This window comes from Scyliorhinus torazame, chromosome 1 (assembly GCF_047496885.1).
Source record: "Scyliorhinus torazame isolate Kashiwa2021f chromosome 1, sScyTor2.1, whole genome shotgun sequence".
Classification (NCBI taxonomy): domain Eukaryota; kingdom Metazoa; phylum Chordata; class Chondrichthyes; order Carcharhiniformes; family Scyliorhinidae; genus Scyliorhinus; species Scyliorhinus torazame.
In genome coordinates this window covers 389,088,342-389,105,421 of record NC_092707.1, presented here as the reverse complement: position 1 = coordinate 389,105,421, position 17,080 = coordinate 389,088,342, and the positions used below count along the sequence as shown (strand labels likewise).

Genomic DNA, 17,080 nt, shown 5'->3' with positions numbered 1-17,080 from the left:
ATGTGCTATATGTAAATGGCTCTCAGCATACAGAAAATAGGAAGTGCAGCCCAGAGCGGAGTGGATCCTGTGCTATCTCCTCGCACCCTGTCAGTCGCTCGTCCTTTTGAATTAACCAGGGATGCGAGGGAGGAGCCGCTGTGGGATTTGAACTCATGAGCTGCTGGTTTCGGGCCTGCATCGTCAGCCGACTTTTTATTTCTTCATAAAAGCAAATTACTGCGGATGCTGGAATCTGAAACAGAAAATACCGGACAGTCTCAGCAGGTCTGGCAGCATCCGTGGCGAGAGAAGGGAGCTAACCTGTCGAGTCTGGATGACTCTTTGTCAAAGCTAACCCTTTTGTTCCTTCATAGGATGTGAGCGTCGCTGGCTGGGCCAGCATTTGTCGCCCATCCCTAATTGCTGTTGAACTGAGTGACTTGTGGGCCATTTTAGAGGGCAGGCAAGAGTCAGCCACATTGCTGCGGGTCTGGAGTCACATGTAGGCCAGACTGGGTAAGGACGGCAGATTTCCTTCCCTAAGTGAACCAAATGAGATTTTACAACAATCAGTGATATTTGTCACGGTCACCATTACTGAGACTAGCTCCATATTCCAGATAGAATTCCGTTTTGGCTGAGTTTGAAAGAGAGTGACAAATCAGTAACCTTTCAAAAATCTGAACGTTCACGCTAGTTTTCGTCACTGCTGTTTGGAATGTCTGACCTTTTCCGGCCTACATTGTGGGACACACGTGCATGGGCCTGGACCGCACCTGTATCGTTCTCTGTTGTTTTGATGGTGGGGTTAAGGTGCCTAAAATAAAGTTTGTTCACCTCTAACATTTTTAATTTCGGGACAGATTAGAGATGAATGGATATTGAAGCAAACAGATTGACACCTGTTAAATTAGACGAGGAGAAAGCCCACCAACGACTCTACTTTCTCAGAAGACTAACAAAATTTGACATGTCAGCTACGCCTCTCACCAACTTTTACAGATGCACCATTGAAAGCATTCTTTCTGGTTGTATCACAGCTTGGTATGGAGCCTGCTCTGCCCAAGACCACAGGAAACTACAAAAGGTCGTGAATGTAACCCAGCCCATCACGCAAACCAGCCCCCCATCCATTGACTCTGGGCGGAATTCACCGCAATCGGCGAATTGGCCCGACGCCAAGAACGGCGCGAACCACTCCAGCGTCGGGCCAACCGGAAGTTGCGGAATTCTCCGCACTTCCGGGCGCTAGGCTGGCGCTGGAGGGGCTGGCACTGCGCCAGCCGGCAGCGAAGGGACTGCGTGAGTTAGCTCATGTGCAGAACCGCCGACGTGGTTCCGCGCATGCGCAGACCGGTTGGCGTATTCTGGCGCATGCGCAGGGGGGTGTCTTCTCTGCGCCGTCCATGGCGGAGCCCTATAGGGGCCGGCGCGGAAGGAAGGAGTGCCCCCACGGCACAGGCCCGCCCGCAGATCGGTGGGCCACGATCGCGGGCCAGGCTACCGTGGGGGCCCCCCACAGGGCCGGATCCCCCCCCTCTCCCTCCCCGAGGACCGCGCCAGCCGGCCTACCAGCCACATCCCGCCATGTGGGACCATGTCCAATCCACATCGGCGGCACTGGCCAGAAAGCCACGGCCGCTCAGCATCGGGGCCCGGAGAATTGTCAGGGGGGCTGCTGCCAACGGCCCCCGACCGGCGTAATCCCCGCCCCCGCCCGAAAACCGGCGCCCGAAAATACGGCAGCCGGCGTCGGAGTGGTCGGGTGGGATTCGCGCCGCCCTCCGGGGATTCTCCGACCCGGCGGGGGGTTGGAGAATCCCACCCTCTGCCTATGATTCCCGCTGCCTCGGAAAGGCAACCAGCATAATTAAGGACCCCACGTACCCCGGACATACTCTCTTCCACCTTCTTCCGTCGGGAAAGAGATACAAAGGTTTGGAGGTCACGTACCAACCGTCTCAAGAACAGGTTCTTCCCTGTTGCTATCAGACTTTTGAATGGACCTACCTTGTATCAAGTTGATCTTTTCTCTACACCCTAGTTATGACTGTAGCATTACATTCTGTAGTCTCTCCTTCCTTCCCTATGTATGGTATGCGTTGTCTGTACAGCATGCAAGAAACAACACTTTTCACTTTACACTTATACATGTGACAATAATATATCAAATCAAATTGAACCTTCATTTACCAGTGCTAGACGATAAGATTTTTAAAGCCCTTGGGCGGGATTCTCCGTCCCACCAGCACCTACAGAGCCTCCCAACCAATCTGCTGCGATCGTGCAGCAATGTGGAGCAGATCACCTGAAGCAGTTAGCGACAAATCAAATAGACCCTTTGAAAAGGAGCGGGTTATGGATGGGAGTGAGGGATACTGTCAATGGGCACTGAAAGAGACAATCAAATACTCAATGGACAATGATGCCAGGCAAGGAATCGAATCATTCAGAGTTGAACAATGGAATCTGTATTGATTCCAGGATTGATATCCTGGTGTTCAATAGCAATCCCACAGAGAAATCTATTTATTGGAGTCTCAACGGTTGAAGTGTCTCCGATGTTCGAGATTAGTGGAAAGAAGCTCAATTGTTCATCTAACTTGCTGCCTTCCTGCACTGTTTTCTTGAACAGAAAGAAAATGTGATCTCTCATTACAAGAAAGGAAGAGAATGGAGGAATGAAACAGTTTTTGTTGGGTGCAGCGAGGCCTCTTTGGCCAAAGGATCTGATGGGATCCAAAATACAATCCTTGCCCTTCGCTCAATTAGTTGATAAGGCAGCATGCAGGCCTAGAGTTTGATACCAGTGCCCCAGAACTAGGAAAGGGGTTAAGGTGACCAGGGTTCCCCTTCCTGATCGCTGCTCAGCTGCTCCCTGCTGCACAGTGGACGTATCGACAAAGTGCCTTCGAGCAGAGATTGGTGGAAGTAACCGACCCTGTAAAATAGCACAGCAACAGCCATTGTCTGGCTTGACCCGCGCAGAATGGTCACCGCGGCCACAGTGAGTGAGAATCCCCTTTCAGAAAGGAGCAGAGAAAGCCAGCAAATGGTTTACTTGTGCCATCCTTAAACATGGAGGAGTAGGGCAGCATGGTGGCGCAGTGGTTAGCACGGCCCCGAGGACCCAGGTTCGGTCCCGGCCCTGGGTCACTGACCGTGTGGAGTTTGCACATTCTCCCCGTGTTTGCGTGGGTTTCGCCCCCACAACCCAAAGATGTGCAGGGTAGGTGGATTGGATTTGGATTTGGATTTGTTTATTGTCACGTGTACCGAGGTACAGTGAAAAGTATTTTTCTGCGAGCAGCTCAACACATCATTATTAAGTACATGAAAAGAAAAGGAAATAAAAGGAAATATATAATAGGGCAACATAAGTACACAATGTAACTAGATGACACCGGCATCGGGTGAAGCATACAGGGGTGTATTGTTAATGAGGTCAGTCCATAAGAGGGTTGTTTAGGAGTCTGGTAACAGCGGGGAAGAAGCTGTTTTTGAGTCTGTTCGTGCGTGTTCTCAGACTTCTGTATTTCCTGCCCGATGGAAGAAGTTGGAAGAGTGAGTAAGCCGGGTGGGAGGGGTCTTTGATTATGCTGCCCGCTTTCCCCAGGCAGCGGGAGGTGTAGATGGAGCCAATGCATGGGAGGCAGGTTCGTGTGATGGACTGGGCGGTGTTCATGACTCTCTGACGTTTCTTGCGGCCTTGGGCCGAGCAGTTGCCATACCAGGCTGTTTTGCAGCCTGATAGGATGCTTTCTATGGTGCATCTGTAAAAGTTGGTAAGAGTCAGTGTGGACACGCCAAATTTCCTTAGTTCCCTGAGGACGTATAGGCGCTGTTGTGCTTTCTTGGTCGTAGCGTCGACGTGGGTGGACCAGGACAGATTTTTGGTGCTGTGCACCCCTAGGAATTTGAAACTGCTAACCATCTCCACCTCGGCCCCGTTGATGCTGACAGGGGTGTGTACAGTACTTTGCTTTCTGAAGTCAATGACCAGCTCTTTAGTTTTGCTGGCATTGAGGGAGAGATTGTTGTCGCTACACCACTCCACAAGGTTCTCTATCTCCCTCCTGTATTCTGACTCGTCTTTATTCACGATCTGGCCCACTATGGTCGTATCGTCATCAAACTTGCAGAATGCGTTGGAACCAAATTTTGCCACGCAGTCGTGTGTGTACAGGGAGTAGAATATGGGGGCTAAGTACGCAGCTTTGTGGGGCCCCGGTATTGAGGACTATTGTGAAGGAGGTGTTGTTTATTCTTACTGATTGTGCTCTGTGGGTTAGAAAGTCGAGGAACCAGTTGCAGAGTAAGGAGCCAAGTCCTAGGTTTTGGAGCTTTGATATGAGCTTGGCTGGGATTATGGTGTTGAAGGCGGAGCTGTAGTCAATAAATAGGAGTCTGATGTAGGAGTTCTTGTTGTCGAGATGCTCTAGGGATGAGTGAAGGGCCAGGGAGATGGCGTCTGCTGTGGACCGGTTGCAATGGTATGCGAATTGCAGTGGATCAAGGCGTTCTGGGAATATGGAGGTGATACACTTCATGACCAACCTCTCGAAGCACTTCATTACGACTGAAGCCACGGCAACTGGACGGTAGTCATTGAGGCACGTTGCCTGTTTTTGATGGTGGTCTTCTTGGAGCAGGTAGGGTCCTAAGAGTGGAGTAGGGACAGGTTAAAGATGTCCGCAAACACATCTGCCAGTTGGGCCACGCAGGCTCTTAGTGCACGACCAGGGATCTCGTCCGGACCTATCGCCTTCCGAGGGTTCACTTTCAGGAAGGCTGATCTGACTTCGGAAGCTGTGACGGTGGGAATGGGTGTGTTATGGGCTGGGGCACTCGCCAACGGAGCATTGGTTTCTTGCTCGAACTGAGCACAGAATCCATTGAGTTCATTGGGGAGGGGTGCGCTGCTGCTGGAGATACTGCTCGGCTTCGCTTTGTAGCCCGTTATGTTGTTTAGGCCTTACCACAACTGCCGAGAGTCTGTAACGCTGGTCTGTGACTCTAGCTTGGTCTGATATTCTCTCTTGGCATCTCGGATAGCTCTGAGGAGGTCGTACCTGGATTTCTTGTATAGGTCAGGGAAGCCTGACTTGAACGCCTCAGACCTGTCCTTCAGTAGGGAGTCAATCTCGCGATTGAGCCATGGTTTTCGGCTGGGGAACGTACGTATTGCTTTCTTTGGCACGCAGTCGTCCACACATTTGCTGATGAAGTCTGTGACGGCGGTGGCATACTCATTTAAATTGGTCGCTGAGTTCTTAAATATGGACCAGTCCACTGTCTCCAAGCAGTTGCGTAGGGTTCTTCTGTTTCCTCGGACCAGCACTGCACGACCTTCTGAGCTGGATTCTCCCGCTTGAGTTTCTGCTTGTATGCCGGGAGAAGGAGCACCGTCTTATGGTCTGATTTCCCAAAGTGCGGTCGGGGGATGGAACGGTAGGTGCCGTTGATGTTTGAGTAGCAGTGGTCAAGAGTGTTGTCGCCCCTGGTGGGACAGGAGATGTCCTGGTGTAATTTTGGCAGTACACTCTTGAGGTTGGCCTTGTTGAAGTCTCCGGCCACGATGAACAAGGCCTCCGGGTGTTCTGTTTCGTAGTTGTTTATAACTGTGTACAGTTCGTCCAGTGCCTTCCTCACTTCTGCCTGGGGTGGGATGTAGATGCGGTGATAATGGCTGAAATGAACCCACGTGGAAGATAGTATGGGCGGCACTTCACGGTCAGGTATTCCAGGTCCAGGGAGCAGTAGGTCACCAGGGTCATCACATCTAAGCACCAGGAGGAGTTGATGAGGAGGCAAACCCCTCCACCGTTCGCTTTGCCTGATGACGCAGTGCGGTCTGCCCGATGAATTGAGAAGCCTTCAGGTTGTATGGCACAGTCCGGTGAGGCGGGGGTGAGCCATGTATCTGTGAAACACAGCACACAGCAGTCTTTTACTTCCCTTTGAAAGGTAAGTCGAGTGATTGGGCACGCTAAATTGCTCCTTAATTGGAAAAAATTAATTGGGTACTCTAAATTTATAAAAAAAACATGGAAGAGCACAAGCCATGGTAACCCAATTTGGTAAAAACGAATACCCTTTCGGGAGAAAATCAAATCCCAAAATGTAATTACATTAATTTATAATAGTAACACAGTGACATTTACAAAATGCCCTCTTTTCCCAATGACATTGTGTGTAGCACGACTCAATACCACGATATAAGAACATAAGAACTAGGAGCAGGAATAGGCCATCTGGCCCCTCGAGCCTGCTCCACCATTCAATGAGATCATGGCTGATCTTTTGTGGACTCAGCTCCACTTTCCGGCCTGAACACCATAACCCTTAATCCCTTTATTCTTCAAAAAACTATCTATCTTTATCTTAAAAACATTTAATGAAGGAGTCTCTTCTGCTTCACTGGGCAAGGAATTCCATAGATTCACAACCCTTTGGGTGAAGAAGTTCCTCCTAAACTCAGTCCTAAATCTACTTCCCCTTATTTTGAGGCTATGCCCCCTAGTTCTGCTTTCACCCGCCAGTGGAAACAACCTGCCCGCATCTATCCTATCTATTCCCTTCATAATTTTATATGTTTCTATAAGATCCCCCCTCATCCTTCTAAATTCCACAAGTACAGTCCCAGTCTACTCAACCTCTCCACGTAATCCAACCCCTTCAGCTCTGGGGTTAACCTAGTGAATCTCCTCTGCATACCCTCTAGTGCCAGTACGTCCTTTCTCAAGTAAGGAGACCAAAACTGAACACAATACGCCAGGTGTGGCCTCACTAACACCTTATACAATTGCAGCATAACCTCCCTAGTCTTAAACTCCATCCCTCTAGCAATGAAGGACAAAATTCCATTTGCCTTCGTAATCACCTGTTGCACCTGTAAACCAACTTTTTGCAACCTGTGCACTAGCACACCCAGGTCTCTCTGCACAGCAGCATGTTTTAATATTTTATCATTTAAATAATAATCCATTTTGCTGTTATTCCTACCAAAATGGATAACCTCACATAACCTCACCGGACTGTGCCATACAACCTGAAGGCTTCTCGATTCATTGGGTAGACCGCACTGCGTCATCAGGCAAAGCGAAGGATGGAGGGGTTTGCCGTCTCACCGCGGAGATATGACCGGAGCGTGAACATGAATGAGGAGACAGATGAGTTGGGTGGGGGCACGTTCAACCTTCCCTAATCTAAAGGCTGGGGAAAACCACCATAGAATCATATGTTTCTTAAATAATTCCTCAACTCTCCAATTCAAGGTGGTCCACCGGGCCCAATTGTCAGTTGCCCGGATGAGTAGATTCTTTGGGGTGGAGGACAGGTGTGTAAAATGGGCGGGAGGACCAGCGACCCATGTCCACATGTTCTGGGCGTGACCAAAACCTAGGGGATATTGTCAGGTGTTCGCGGATATCATGTCCAGAGTATTGAAATCAAGGGTGGCAATGAGTCCAGAGGTGGCGATTTCCGGGGTGTCGGAAGACCCGGGAATCCAGGAGAAAGAGGCAGATGTTCTGGCCTTTGCTTCCCTGGTAGCCCGGAGATGGAGACTGCTATCTTGGAGGGACTCAAAGCCCCCGAAGTCGGAGACTTGGCTAACTGACGTGGCGAGCTTTCTCGGCCTAGAGAAGATTAAGTTCGCCTTGAGAGGGTCACTATTAGGGTTCGCCCGGAGGTGGCAACCATTCATCGACTCCTTCGCGGAGAATTAATCGTCAGTAGCGGGGTGGTGGGAGGGGGGGTTAGGGTAGCGTAGACTAGGGGGTCAATTAGGCGGGTCTTGGCGGGATGGGAGTCGGTGATTGCACTATGTCTATTGTTTTTTTTTTGTACATTGTTTTTATACTGTTGCTGTTTGTGGTGCCAAAAATACCTCATTAAAATTGTTTATTAAAAAAAAAAAAAATCCTCAACTCTGCCTTTGGTACGGCCCAAACACGAGCCGGGCATCTCTTTATAACGGAATTAACCTCGAATACAAATGGCGGGATTTACCATGTTTCACGGTGGCGGGAAGTGGCCCGCCATTGGTCCATGATGGATCTTCTGGTCCCGCCAATGGCAACGGGATTTCCCGCTGAACGCACACCTCCCCGGCAGGCGAGGCTGGAAGATCCCACCGACATGTACGGCTGGAAAGTTCCAGCCCAACAATGGGATCTTCACTTAAGTCCAAGAAATGGTGAGGAAGCCTCTTTGATACTGACTGGGTTTTTGATGCTGTTGATAAACCTCAGCGTTTGTCTTTGAGGCTAATGTTTATTTGGACACCTATATGTAGGTGGTGGCTTCGTACTTGGGGTGAAGGTCACTGTGCTATTGTTGGTCGTTTCTTTGGCGTAAGGGTTAAGCTCGTAAGGGACTAAGCTGCATCACAGTAACATTGATTCTCTGCTTCCACGCTGCCATTGAGTGAGAATTCTCGCTGTGGAAGGGAGAATGGAATCTCCGAATCCCGTGACGTTGAGTGTTACAGTTTGCCTCGATTCCTTCGGCCCAGGAGGTCCAGCGTCCTGATGCCTCCGACCTTCCTTTCATTTATTTCATTTTGTTTTGTTTCCCCAGAGCTGCCCAGAAACTCAACCTGTCCGCCAAGAAGAAGAAACACCATCGTTCTCCCGCTCCGAATGTGTCCGAGAGCCCGCCCTTCCCGACCAACTTCAGCGGAATTCTGCAAATGTCTCCGCCCCCAGCGCCGCCATGCCTGCTCAGGGCCATCAACAAGGTGAAGGACAACCCAGGGATGGGAAAGGTAAGCGGCAACGTGGCAGGCCGAGAGCGCCACACGTAAGGTTTGCTGGTTTACTCCAGGATTGCCCTTGAGTCTCCAGAAATCAAAACTGAATGTCCTGCGAACTGCTGCAAGCAACCTCAGGAGAAATGTTGTCGTCAATGTTTTTTCAAAAATTGAGGTATTCCTTTTACTTTTTAACAGCCCTACAATAATTGGGGATGTGGGAAGAGGTTGTTTGACTGGCAGTCAAGGATTGTCCAACAGGAGTAACAAGAGCCTAGTCCCTTCCCGATTAACCATGGGAAGGGCTGAAAGATAGTCATTCCGTGCAATTAATGGCAGGAGTGTGAGGTGGGAGCAATTGGGAGTCCGGAGGTCATGTGATGACACATCCTGGATTACCTGCGACCAGAATTGACGAGGCCCAGTGGCGGTGACGAGAGGCTCCCCGCAATTTAGTAATGGTATTCAATTCTATTCAAGATGGAGCGCAGCTCAAAGGTTGAAATGGCGTGACTTGCGTTAAAATATCCATTAAAAAAATATATTATTTGATGGGATGTGGGCATAGCTGGTAAGGCCCAGCACTTGTTGCCCAGCCCTAATTACCCCTGAATTGGTTCAGAGGGCAGTTATGAGTCAACCACATGGCTGTGAGTCTGGAGTCACATGTAGGCCAGACCGGGTAAGGACGGCAGATTTCCCACCCCTAAAGGACATCAGTGAACCAGAGGGGGTTTTACAAAAATTGGAGGGAAGGGGGAGGGGGGAAGTGGGAGGGGGAAAGGGGGTGAAGGGGGGGGGGGAGGAGTGGAATTGCTGAATAACCAACAGACAGTCTGATCATTTCTGACCAGCTGGCAATGGGCCACAGAAGCACTCCAGTTAAACATTACCTGACAGAAGGATCACCATTTGAATTGTGCAAGGAGGAATGAGCCAGCTGTCCAATGAGAAACTGAAGAGCCCTTTACCAACTAACAAGTTGGTTAATTGAATCATCCCTGTATTGATTTCTATTTATTCGCTGTTTATGGCTCTTGACCCTTCAGGGACTGGAGTGTCTACATTTGAGAGAAACAAATTAGATAATGCCGGACTAACCAGGGATTCGAGTTGAGAGAAAAACCATCTAATAACACTTTTCTTCCTGTATAAGTTTACCCGATTTATTACCCCTCCCCCTTGATTGATTTGGTTCCACTGGTGCTGGGCACCTTGTCCCAACTGGCTTATGGGCCGTGGTGGTACATGGTGGCTGACTATTCAATTAGAGGAGCATCACAGTTGAGCCCAGTAGACTCCTCACCTAACCCCTCCAGGGGAACAATTCCAGCTGCGATGTGGAGTCATAAAGGCAAAGGAAGGAGACCATTCGGCCCATCGGGTTTATGCAGGCTCTCTATAGATCACGCCGGTCAGTTCCGTTCCCCCGCTCTATCCCTGTGACTCTGCAAGTTTATTTGCCTCAAGTTTCCATCCAATTTCTTTTGAAATCAATCACCATATCTTCGCTTCCAGCACCCTCATCGGCAACGGGTTCGAGGCCATTTACCGCTCGCTATGTAAACAGAATTCTTCCCACACATCCCCTGCACGCCATCAAGTCTTTGTAATATCAGTTAATGAGTTTTGCCTTGTCTACCTTATCCAAACCTGTTATAATCTTCGAGTCCTTTGTAAAATCTCCCCTCAATCTCCTTTGCTCCAAGGCGACCCCACCTTCGCCAACCTGACCTTGTGGCTAAGATATACGTGGAACCATTCTGGTAAATCTCCTGCACATCTCAAGGACCCCCGCATACGTTCTGAAGTATGCTGGCCAGAACTGGACACAATACTCGAGTTATAGCCGGGACAGAACTTCAGAAAAGTTCAGCATAACTTCCGTGTTTTTATACTCAGTGCATCTATTTGCAAAGCCTTTACTCACGACTCTCCCAGTATTCCCTGCTGCCTGAGTCCAGTTCCCTCTGTCTCTGCACACACTGTGCTGGGACCGCAACTTTTCACAATATACATTAATGATTTGGAAGAAGGAACTGAAGGCATTGTTGCTAAGTTTGCAGATGATACAAAGGTACGTCGAGGGACAGGTGGTATTGAAGAAGCAGGCGGGCTGCAGAAGGTTTTGGACAGGCTAGGAGAGTGGGCAAAGAAATGGCAGATGGAATACAATGTGGAAAAGTGTGAGGTTATGCACTTTGGAAGGAGGAATTGAGGCATAGACTGTTTTCTAAATGGGAAAAGGCTATGGAAATCAGAAGCACAAAGGGACTTAGGAGTCTGAGTTCAGGATTCCCTTAAGGTTAACGTGCAGGTTCAGTCGGCAGTTAGGAAGGTAAATGCAATGTTAGTATTCATGTTGAGAGGGCTAGAATACAAGACCAGGGATGTACTTCTGAGGCTGTATAAGGCTCTGGTCAGACCCCATTTGGAGTATTGTGAGCAGATTTGGCCCCGTATCTAAGGAAGGATGTGCCGGCCTTGGAGAGGGTCCAGAGGAGGTTCACAAGAATGATCCCAGGAATGAAGGACTTTGTCATGTGAGAAACGGTTGAGAACTCTGGGTCTGTACTCGTTGGAGTTTAGAAGCATGAGGGGGGATCTTATTGAAACTTACAGGATACTGCGAGCCCTGGATAGAGTGGACATGGAGAGGATGTTTCCCCTTGTAGGAAAAACTAGAACCCGAGAGCACAGCATCTGACTAAAGGGACAATCCTTTAAAGCAGGGATGAGGAGGAATTTCTTCAGCCAGAGGGTGGTGAATCTGTGGAACTCTTTGCCGCAGAAGGCTGTGGAGGCCAAATCACTGAGTATCTTTAAGACAGAAACAAATAGGTTCTCGATTAATAAGGGGATCAGGGTCTATGGGGAGAAGGCAGGAGAATGGGGATCGGAACCATATCAGCCATGATTGAATGGCGGAGCAGATTCGATGGGCCGAGTGGCCTAATTCTGCACCTATGTCTTATGGTTTTATAGGAAGGTCACTCGTTACATGGAAGGTCTGAGTCTCCATGGGGTACGGGAACAAAGGGATCTCCGAGTACAAATACATCAAACACTAAAAGTCATGGCAAAGGTTAGCAAGGCCATAAAAAACAAACCGAACACTAGCCTTTATTTTCATAGAATTTACAGTGCAGAAGGAGGCCATTTGGCCCATCGAGTCTGCACCGGCCCTTGGAAAGAGCACCCTACTTAAGCCCACACCTCCACCCTATCCCATAACCCAGTAACCCCACCTAACCTTTTTGGACACGAAGGACAATTTAGCAAGGCCAATCCACCTAACCTGCAGAGCTTTGGACTGTGGGAGGAAACCGGAGCACCCGGAGGAAACCCACGCACACACGGGGAGGATGTGCAGACTCCCGCACAGACAGTGACCCAAGCCGGGAATCGAACCTGCGACCCTGGAGTTGTGAAGCAACAGTGCTAACCACTGTGCTACCGTGCTGCCACGTTTCTAAATGGATAGAATTGAAAAGTAGGGAAATTATGCTAAATCCACTGAAGGACCTCTGTTAGACAACACTTCAGAGTGCTGTGTGTAGTTCTGGTCGTCATTCTAAAAAGGATATGGGGAAAGGGTGCAGAGGACAATTCAGGATGATGTCAGAAATGTGTAAATATACATATTAGGAAAGGATTGACAGGCTGGATGGAAGGTGGGGCACTTGGGAGTCGAGGGGGTCATGTGAGGGACCGACAGGATAATGACCAACCAGAGTTGCCGACTGTAGAACCTTCCTCGCTGGAGGATATGCCAAAGGATGATTTTACCCATTGGAGGCGGAGCTAGGCTGCCACCTTTTGTTACCCGTGGCGAGTTCTAACTCTTCAATCACAGTTTGTTTTTAAAATTCTTTGACGGGATGTGGTGTCGCTGCTATTTCAGAGGGAAGTCTTAAATGTCAACCACATGGCTGTGGGTCTGGAGTCACATGTAGGCCAGACCGGGTAAGGACGGCAGATTTCCTTCCCTGAAGAGCATTAGTGAACCAGATGTTGCCCCCCCCCCCCCCCCCCCCCCCCCGGGTCATCCCTCCCACCTCCCAACATCTGTTCTACACTCTTCCTACCTTTTTAATCTGCTTGTTTATGGGATTGTAGTGACATATTCTTTCCCTGCCCGTCGAGTCTGGCCAAATTTTATATCTGACATAAGTGCTGGTGCCACTTTGTAAATAAATCTGCGGAAAGAAAGATGGGTTATTCTTACTCCTTGAGTGAGCATCGAGTTTAATTAAATTTGCTGTACATTAAGGAAGAGAGCTGGAGTGAATAAATGCTTGTACGTATCAGAGGGAAGGCATGTCAGTGTGAGATAATCAAACGCATTTGTCACCAGTGTCGGCCTCAAGCATTCGCAGGTCAGGCCTAACAGAGGGCGACGCGGGGTGAATCACACACCCTCTCCTACTGCAGCTTACTGCCCAAGCTCCAGTCTTCAATGAGGATAACTCCTGATGCACAATCAGTACGCTTGAGTCCACGTGGAGTCATATCGATTCAGCTTTAATCAGATAGAACTGTACCCAGCAGCGAAGTTACAGAAGTGAAGGCTGCTGGGGACGGCGCTGGTTCTTATACCCCGTCTCTCAGGGCGGGGCTATGTACATTGCCCAATGGTAGACCCCGCGGTCTAGCCAATGGTTATTCCTCTCTCTGGTACCACAATACCTGGTATTACCACACTCCCCTTCCCCTCCATTTCTTACTCCCCGCCATCCTTACGGTCCCCGTGAGTGAGGTTGACTATCTATTGTCACGTTATGGGCAGTCCCTGACATGTGAGTCCCAACAAGGGCTCGTTTCCCTTAGGACCTTGACAACCCTTAGAGAGGGAACAGAAGGTGCTCATGATGCTGAGGTCGGTTTGGATTCAAAAATCAGCCGGGTATCGAATATTTTTTGAAAATTTTTAACAGGAGAATTTTGACTCTTGCTGTGCACTCTGAGGCAGCCCAGCCGCCACAGCAGTCTACCCACCCACCCCTTCACCACCAATGTGTCAATAACAGGGAAACATTTAAAATCATAAGACATAGGAGCAGAATCAGGCCATTCGGCCCATCGCGTCTGCTCCGCCATTCAATCATGGCTGATTTGTTTCTCATCCCCGTTCTCCTGCCTTCTCCCCATAAACCCCTGATCACCTTGTTAATCAAGAACCTATCTATCTCTGTCTTAAAGGACACTCAGTGATTTGGCCTCCACAGCCTTCTGCGGCAAAGAGTTCCACAGATTCACCACCCTCTGGCTGAAGAAATTCCTTCTCATCGCTGTTTTAAAGGATTGTCCTTTAGTCTGAGATTGTGCCCTCTGGTTCTAGTTGCCCTACAAGTGGAAACATCCTCTCCACGTCCACTCTATCCAAGCCACGCAGTATCCTGTAAGTTTCAATAAGATCCCCCTTCATCCTTCTAAACTCCAACGAGTACAGAGCCAGAGTCCTCAGCTGTTCCTCATACGACAAGCTCTTCATTCCTGGGATCATTCTTGTGAACCTCCTCAGGACTTTTACCAAGACCAGCACATCCTTCCTTAGATACGGGGCCTAAACTGCTCACAATACTCAAAATGGGGTCTGACCAGAGCCTTATATAGCCTCAGAAGTACATCCCTGCTCTTGTATTCTGCATTAACCCTGCATTTATCTGGTGCCTTCCTGAGTCTGAGGGCATTGCAAAGTGCTTCGCCGACCGTGAAGTATTTCCAAAGCGTTGACGCTGTTGCAGTGTAGGCGATTTGTGCACAGCAAGATCACACAAACAGCAATTCAATAATAGCCGGGTAATCTGTCGCAAAGATGTTTGTTGAGGGATAAATATTGGTCAGGACTCCTGGGAGAACTCTCCTGGTTTTTTTCAAATCTGCCAGATAGTTTTCGTCAGAACATAAGAACTCAGAGCAGGAGTAGACCATCTGGCCCCTCGAGCCTGCTCCGCCATTCAATGAGATCATGGCTGATCTGTTGTGGATTCAGCTCCACTTTCCGGCCCAAACACCATAACCCTTTCTTCCTTTATTCTGCATAAAACTATCTATCTTCATCTTGAATTGCCCTGACTTTTGGTCTGATTTTCACTTCTCCTTGGAGATCAGATGGGAAGTGTGGGGAATGCCTCTATTGTGATACGCAAGGTCTCACATTTCTGTGGAGCAGGATGGATGGACCAGAGGGTCTTTTGCTGGTCATCAGCGTCTGTAATAATGAAGGGAGAGCAGAGGAGAGGAGGGTGTATCCAGGACTTAGAGCCAGAGCATTCGGGTGTGATGGTCATGTTCGCAGACAGATTTGGAGTTGAGGATAAGGATCTTGAAAGCAGGGCTGGGAGTTGGGTCCCACTGAGTGTCACCGAGAGCTAATGTATGTAAGGGGTGCTCAGCCCTGCCATGGCGATGTGAATGAGTTGGGTTTTGTGGAACTGGAGACATCAAATCTTAAGGTTGCCAGAACGTCCTGTGTGGCAAGCTTCATCCTCCCAGCCACTCCACTACCTTCGATCTGCACCCTCCCCTTCAAGCTCCATTTTCTGTGTCATCGCCCCTTCCTGGCCTAATATCAAATAGGAGAATTGTCTGAGTCTAGCTTGAGTGGACAGAGAGAATGAAGGTTGGCTTTTCGAGAAGAGATTGATGGTGATGGCAGGTTTTAAAGCAGCACTTCCAATGTATGTGTGTGTGTGTGTGTGTGCGAGCAAGTGTGTATGTGTACATGTGTGCATGTGTGTGTGTGTATGTGTGCGCATTCATGTGTATGTGTGCGCGCGTGTGTATATGTGTGCGTACATTTGTGTGTACATGAGTGCAAGCATGTGCATGTTTGTGTGTGTACGCGCGTGTGTTTGTGTGTTAGTGTGGGTGCATGTGCGTGTGTGGTTTGTCAATAATAGCCACCTACCGTGCCCCTGGTTTCTTCGGGAGAAGGACTCTGGCCAGTTAGGCCACACCACCGTTTGCAAAAAAACCGCATGGATTTAAGGAGGCCTCACTGTTGTTAACACTCGGTCAGAGCTCCACGTGCCTCAGAGCTCTCGACCCCCAAATGTCGTCTCGCGACCCCACTGGGGGTGTGGCCTGCAGCTTGGAAAGCCCTGTGCTTGAGGAAGCCTCCATCGTCATGTTTCTAAACCACCATGAAGGAAATATAAAAGTAATTTCAATAAACAATCTGACATGTCGGGAGAACGAAAGATTCCTGGCTGAAGAGGACAGGCCCTCGTCTTTTCAGCAGGAAGCAGTGCTGACGAGTACTCGTACCCTAATTGTGGCGGTCATTTTGTGTTCCTTCCTTTGATTGTTCTGGTTTTCCTCCTATTTTACCTTTCAGGCAGCAGCACGCCTGCTCTGGGCACATCTATTGTTTCTTTCTTGCCCCATCTCCACTCCCTTTGGCCTGGACGACTCTTCTGTCATTCAACGTCTCCTGACTTTAACCCTGCCACAGACCCGCCTTTTGTCCTGATCCCATCCGCCCCCTCGTTGAAAACCTACCCACTTCTGCAACTTTTCCCAGTTCTGAAGAAAGGTCACAGACCTGGAATGTTAACTCTGGCCAGGATATCCCAGTCCCGACAAGGCGGGATCTGTTGCGAGAGATCATGCGGCCTAGCCGAAGGTACCTTCAACTTTCGGCGGGACTGGACAATGCTTGCGGCGGCGGGCGGGTAAGCGGAGCTAAAAAAAAAAATTCCCGCCCTCTGTTTCCCTCTCCACAGGCGCTGCCCTAACCTGCTTATTTCCAGCATTTTCTGATTCAAATTCAGAATTCCAGCATCCGCAGTATTCTGCTTTTCAATTACTTATTAATTTGGACTGTACTGCCAGTGTCACCTTACTCAGAAGTAGCTTTGCCATTAAGTAGACAGTGGATTTTGTTTGAGGGGTGTGGGGGGGGGGGGGGGGGGGGGGGGGGGGGGGTGTGCTCACATTCATAAAGAGGGTGAGGGTTTGGAGGCCTAATTTGTCCTTATTGGGCCTGGGGGACCATTCCCCATTCTGGCCCCCACACAGCGAAGAGTTAAAATTGCACTCAGACCCCGACCTGCATCTGTAACGAGTGAAACCAGGCAAGCGAATCCATTGTCGAATGAAAGGTTGGCGCGATGTGCCAATCAATTCCGTTCTAGTAAGCCAACAATTCACGTTAATTTGGACTGAGCTGCCGGTGTCACCATTTGATTTAATCGCTTGTTAATTATGGAAAGCATCCAAGTACCTCGTATCACAAAATAATGAACTTGCCCATTGCCAAGTCAGTTCGATATTATGGTTAGTGTGGTGGAGTGTGGAAGAGCCGACCAGCAGGAGATACGGGGTTGAGGTCACAGT

At 49.3% G+C, this 17,080-nt stretch overlaps 1 protein-coding gene across 2 annotated transcripts in view; it reads left to right on the top strand.

Annotated features, from left to right (window-relative positions):
- kif26ba (kinesin family member 26Ba) overlaps positions 1-17,080 on the top strand; it is a 272,137-nt gene that overhangs the window by 113,668 nt on the left and 141,389 nt on the right. For both annotated transcript variants that reach the window (XM_072512933.1, XM_072512936.1), the window contains one exon: positions 8,566-8,752. In XM_072512933.1, coding sequence (XP_072369034.1) covers positions 8,566-8,752 — 187 coding nt within the window. The remainder of the gene's footprint in view (positions 1-8,565; positions 8,753-17,080) is intronic.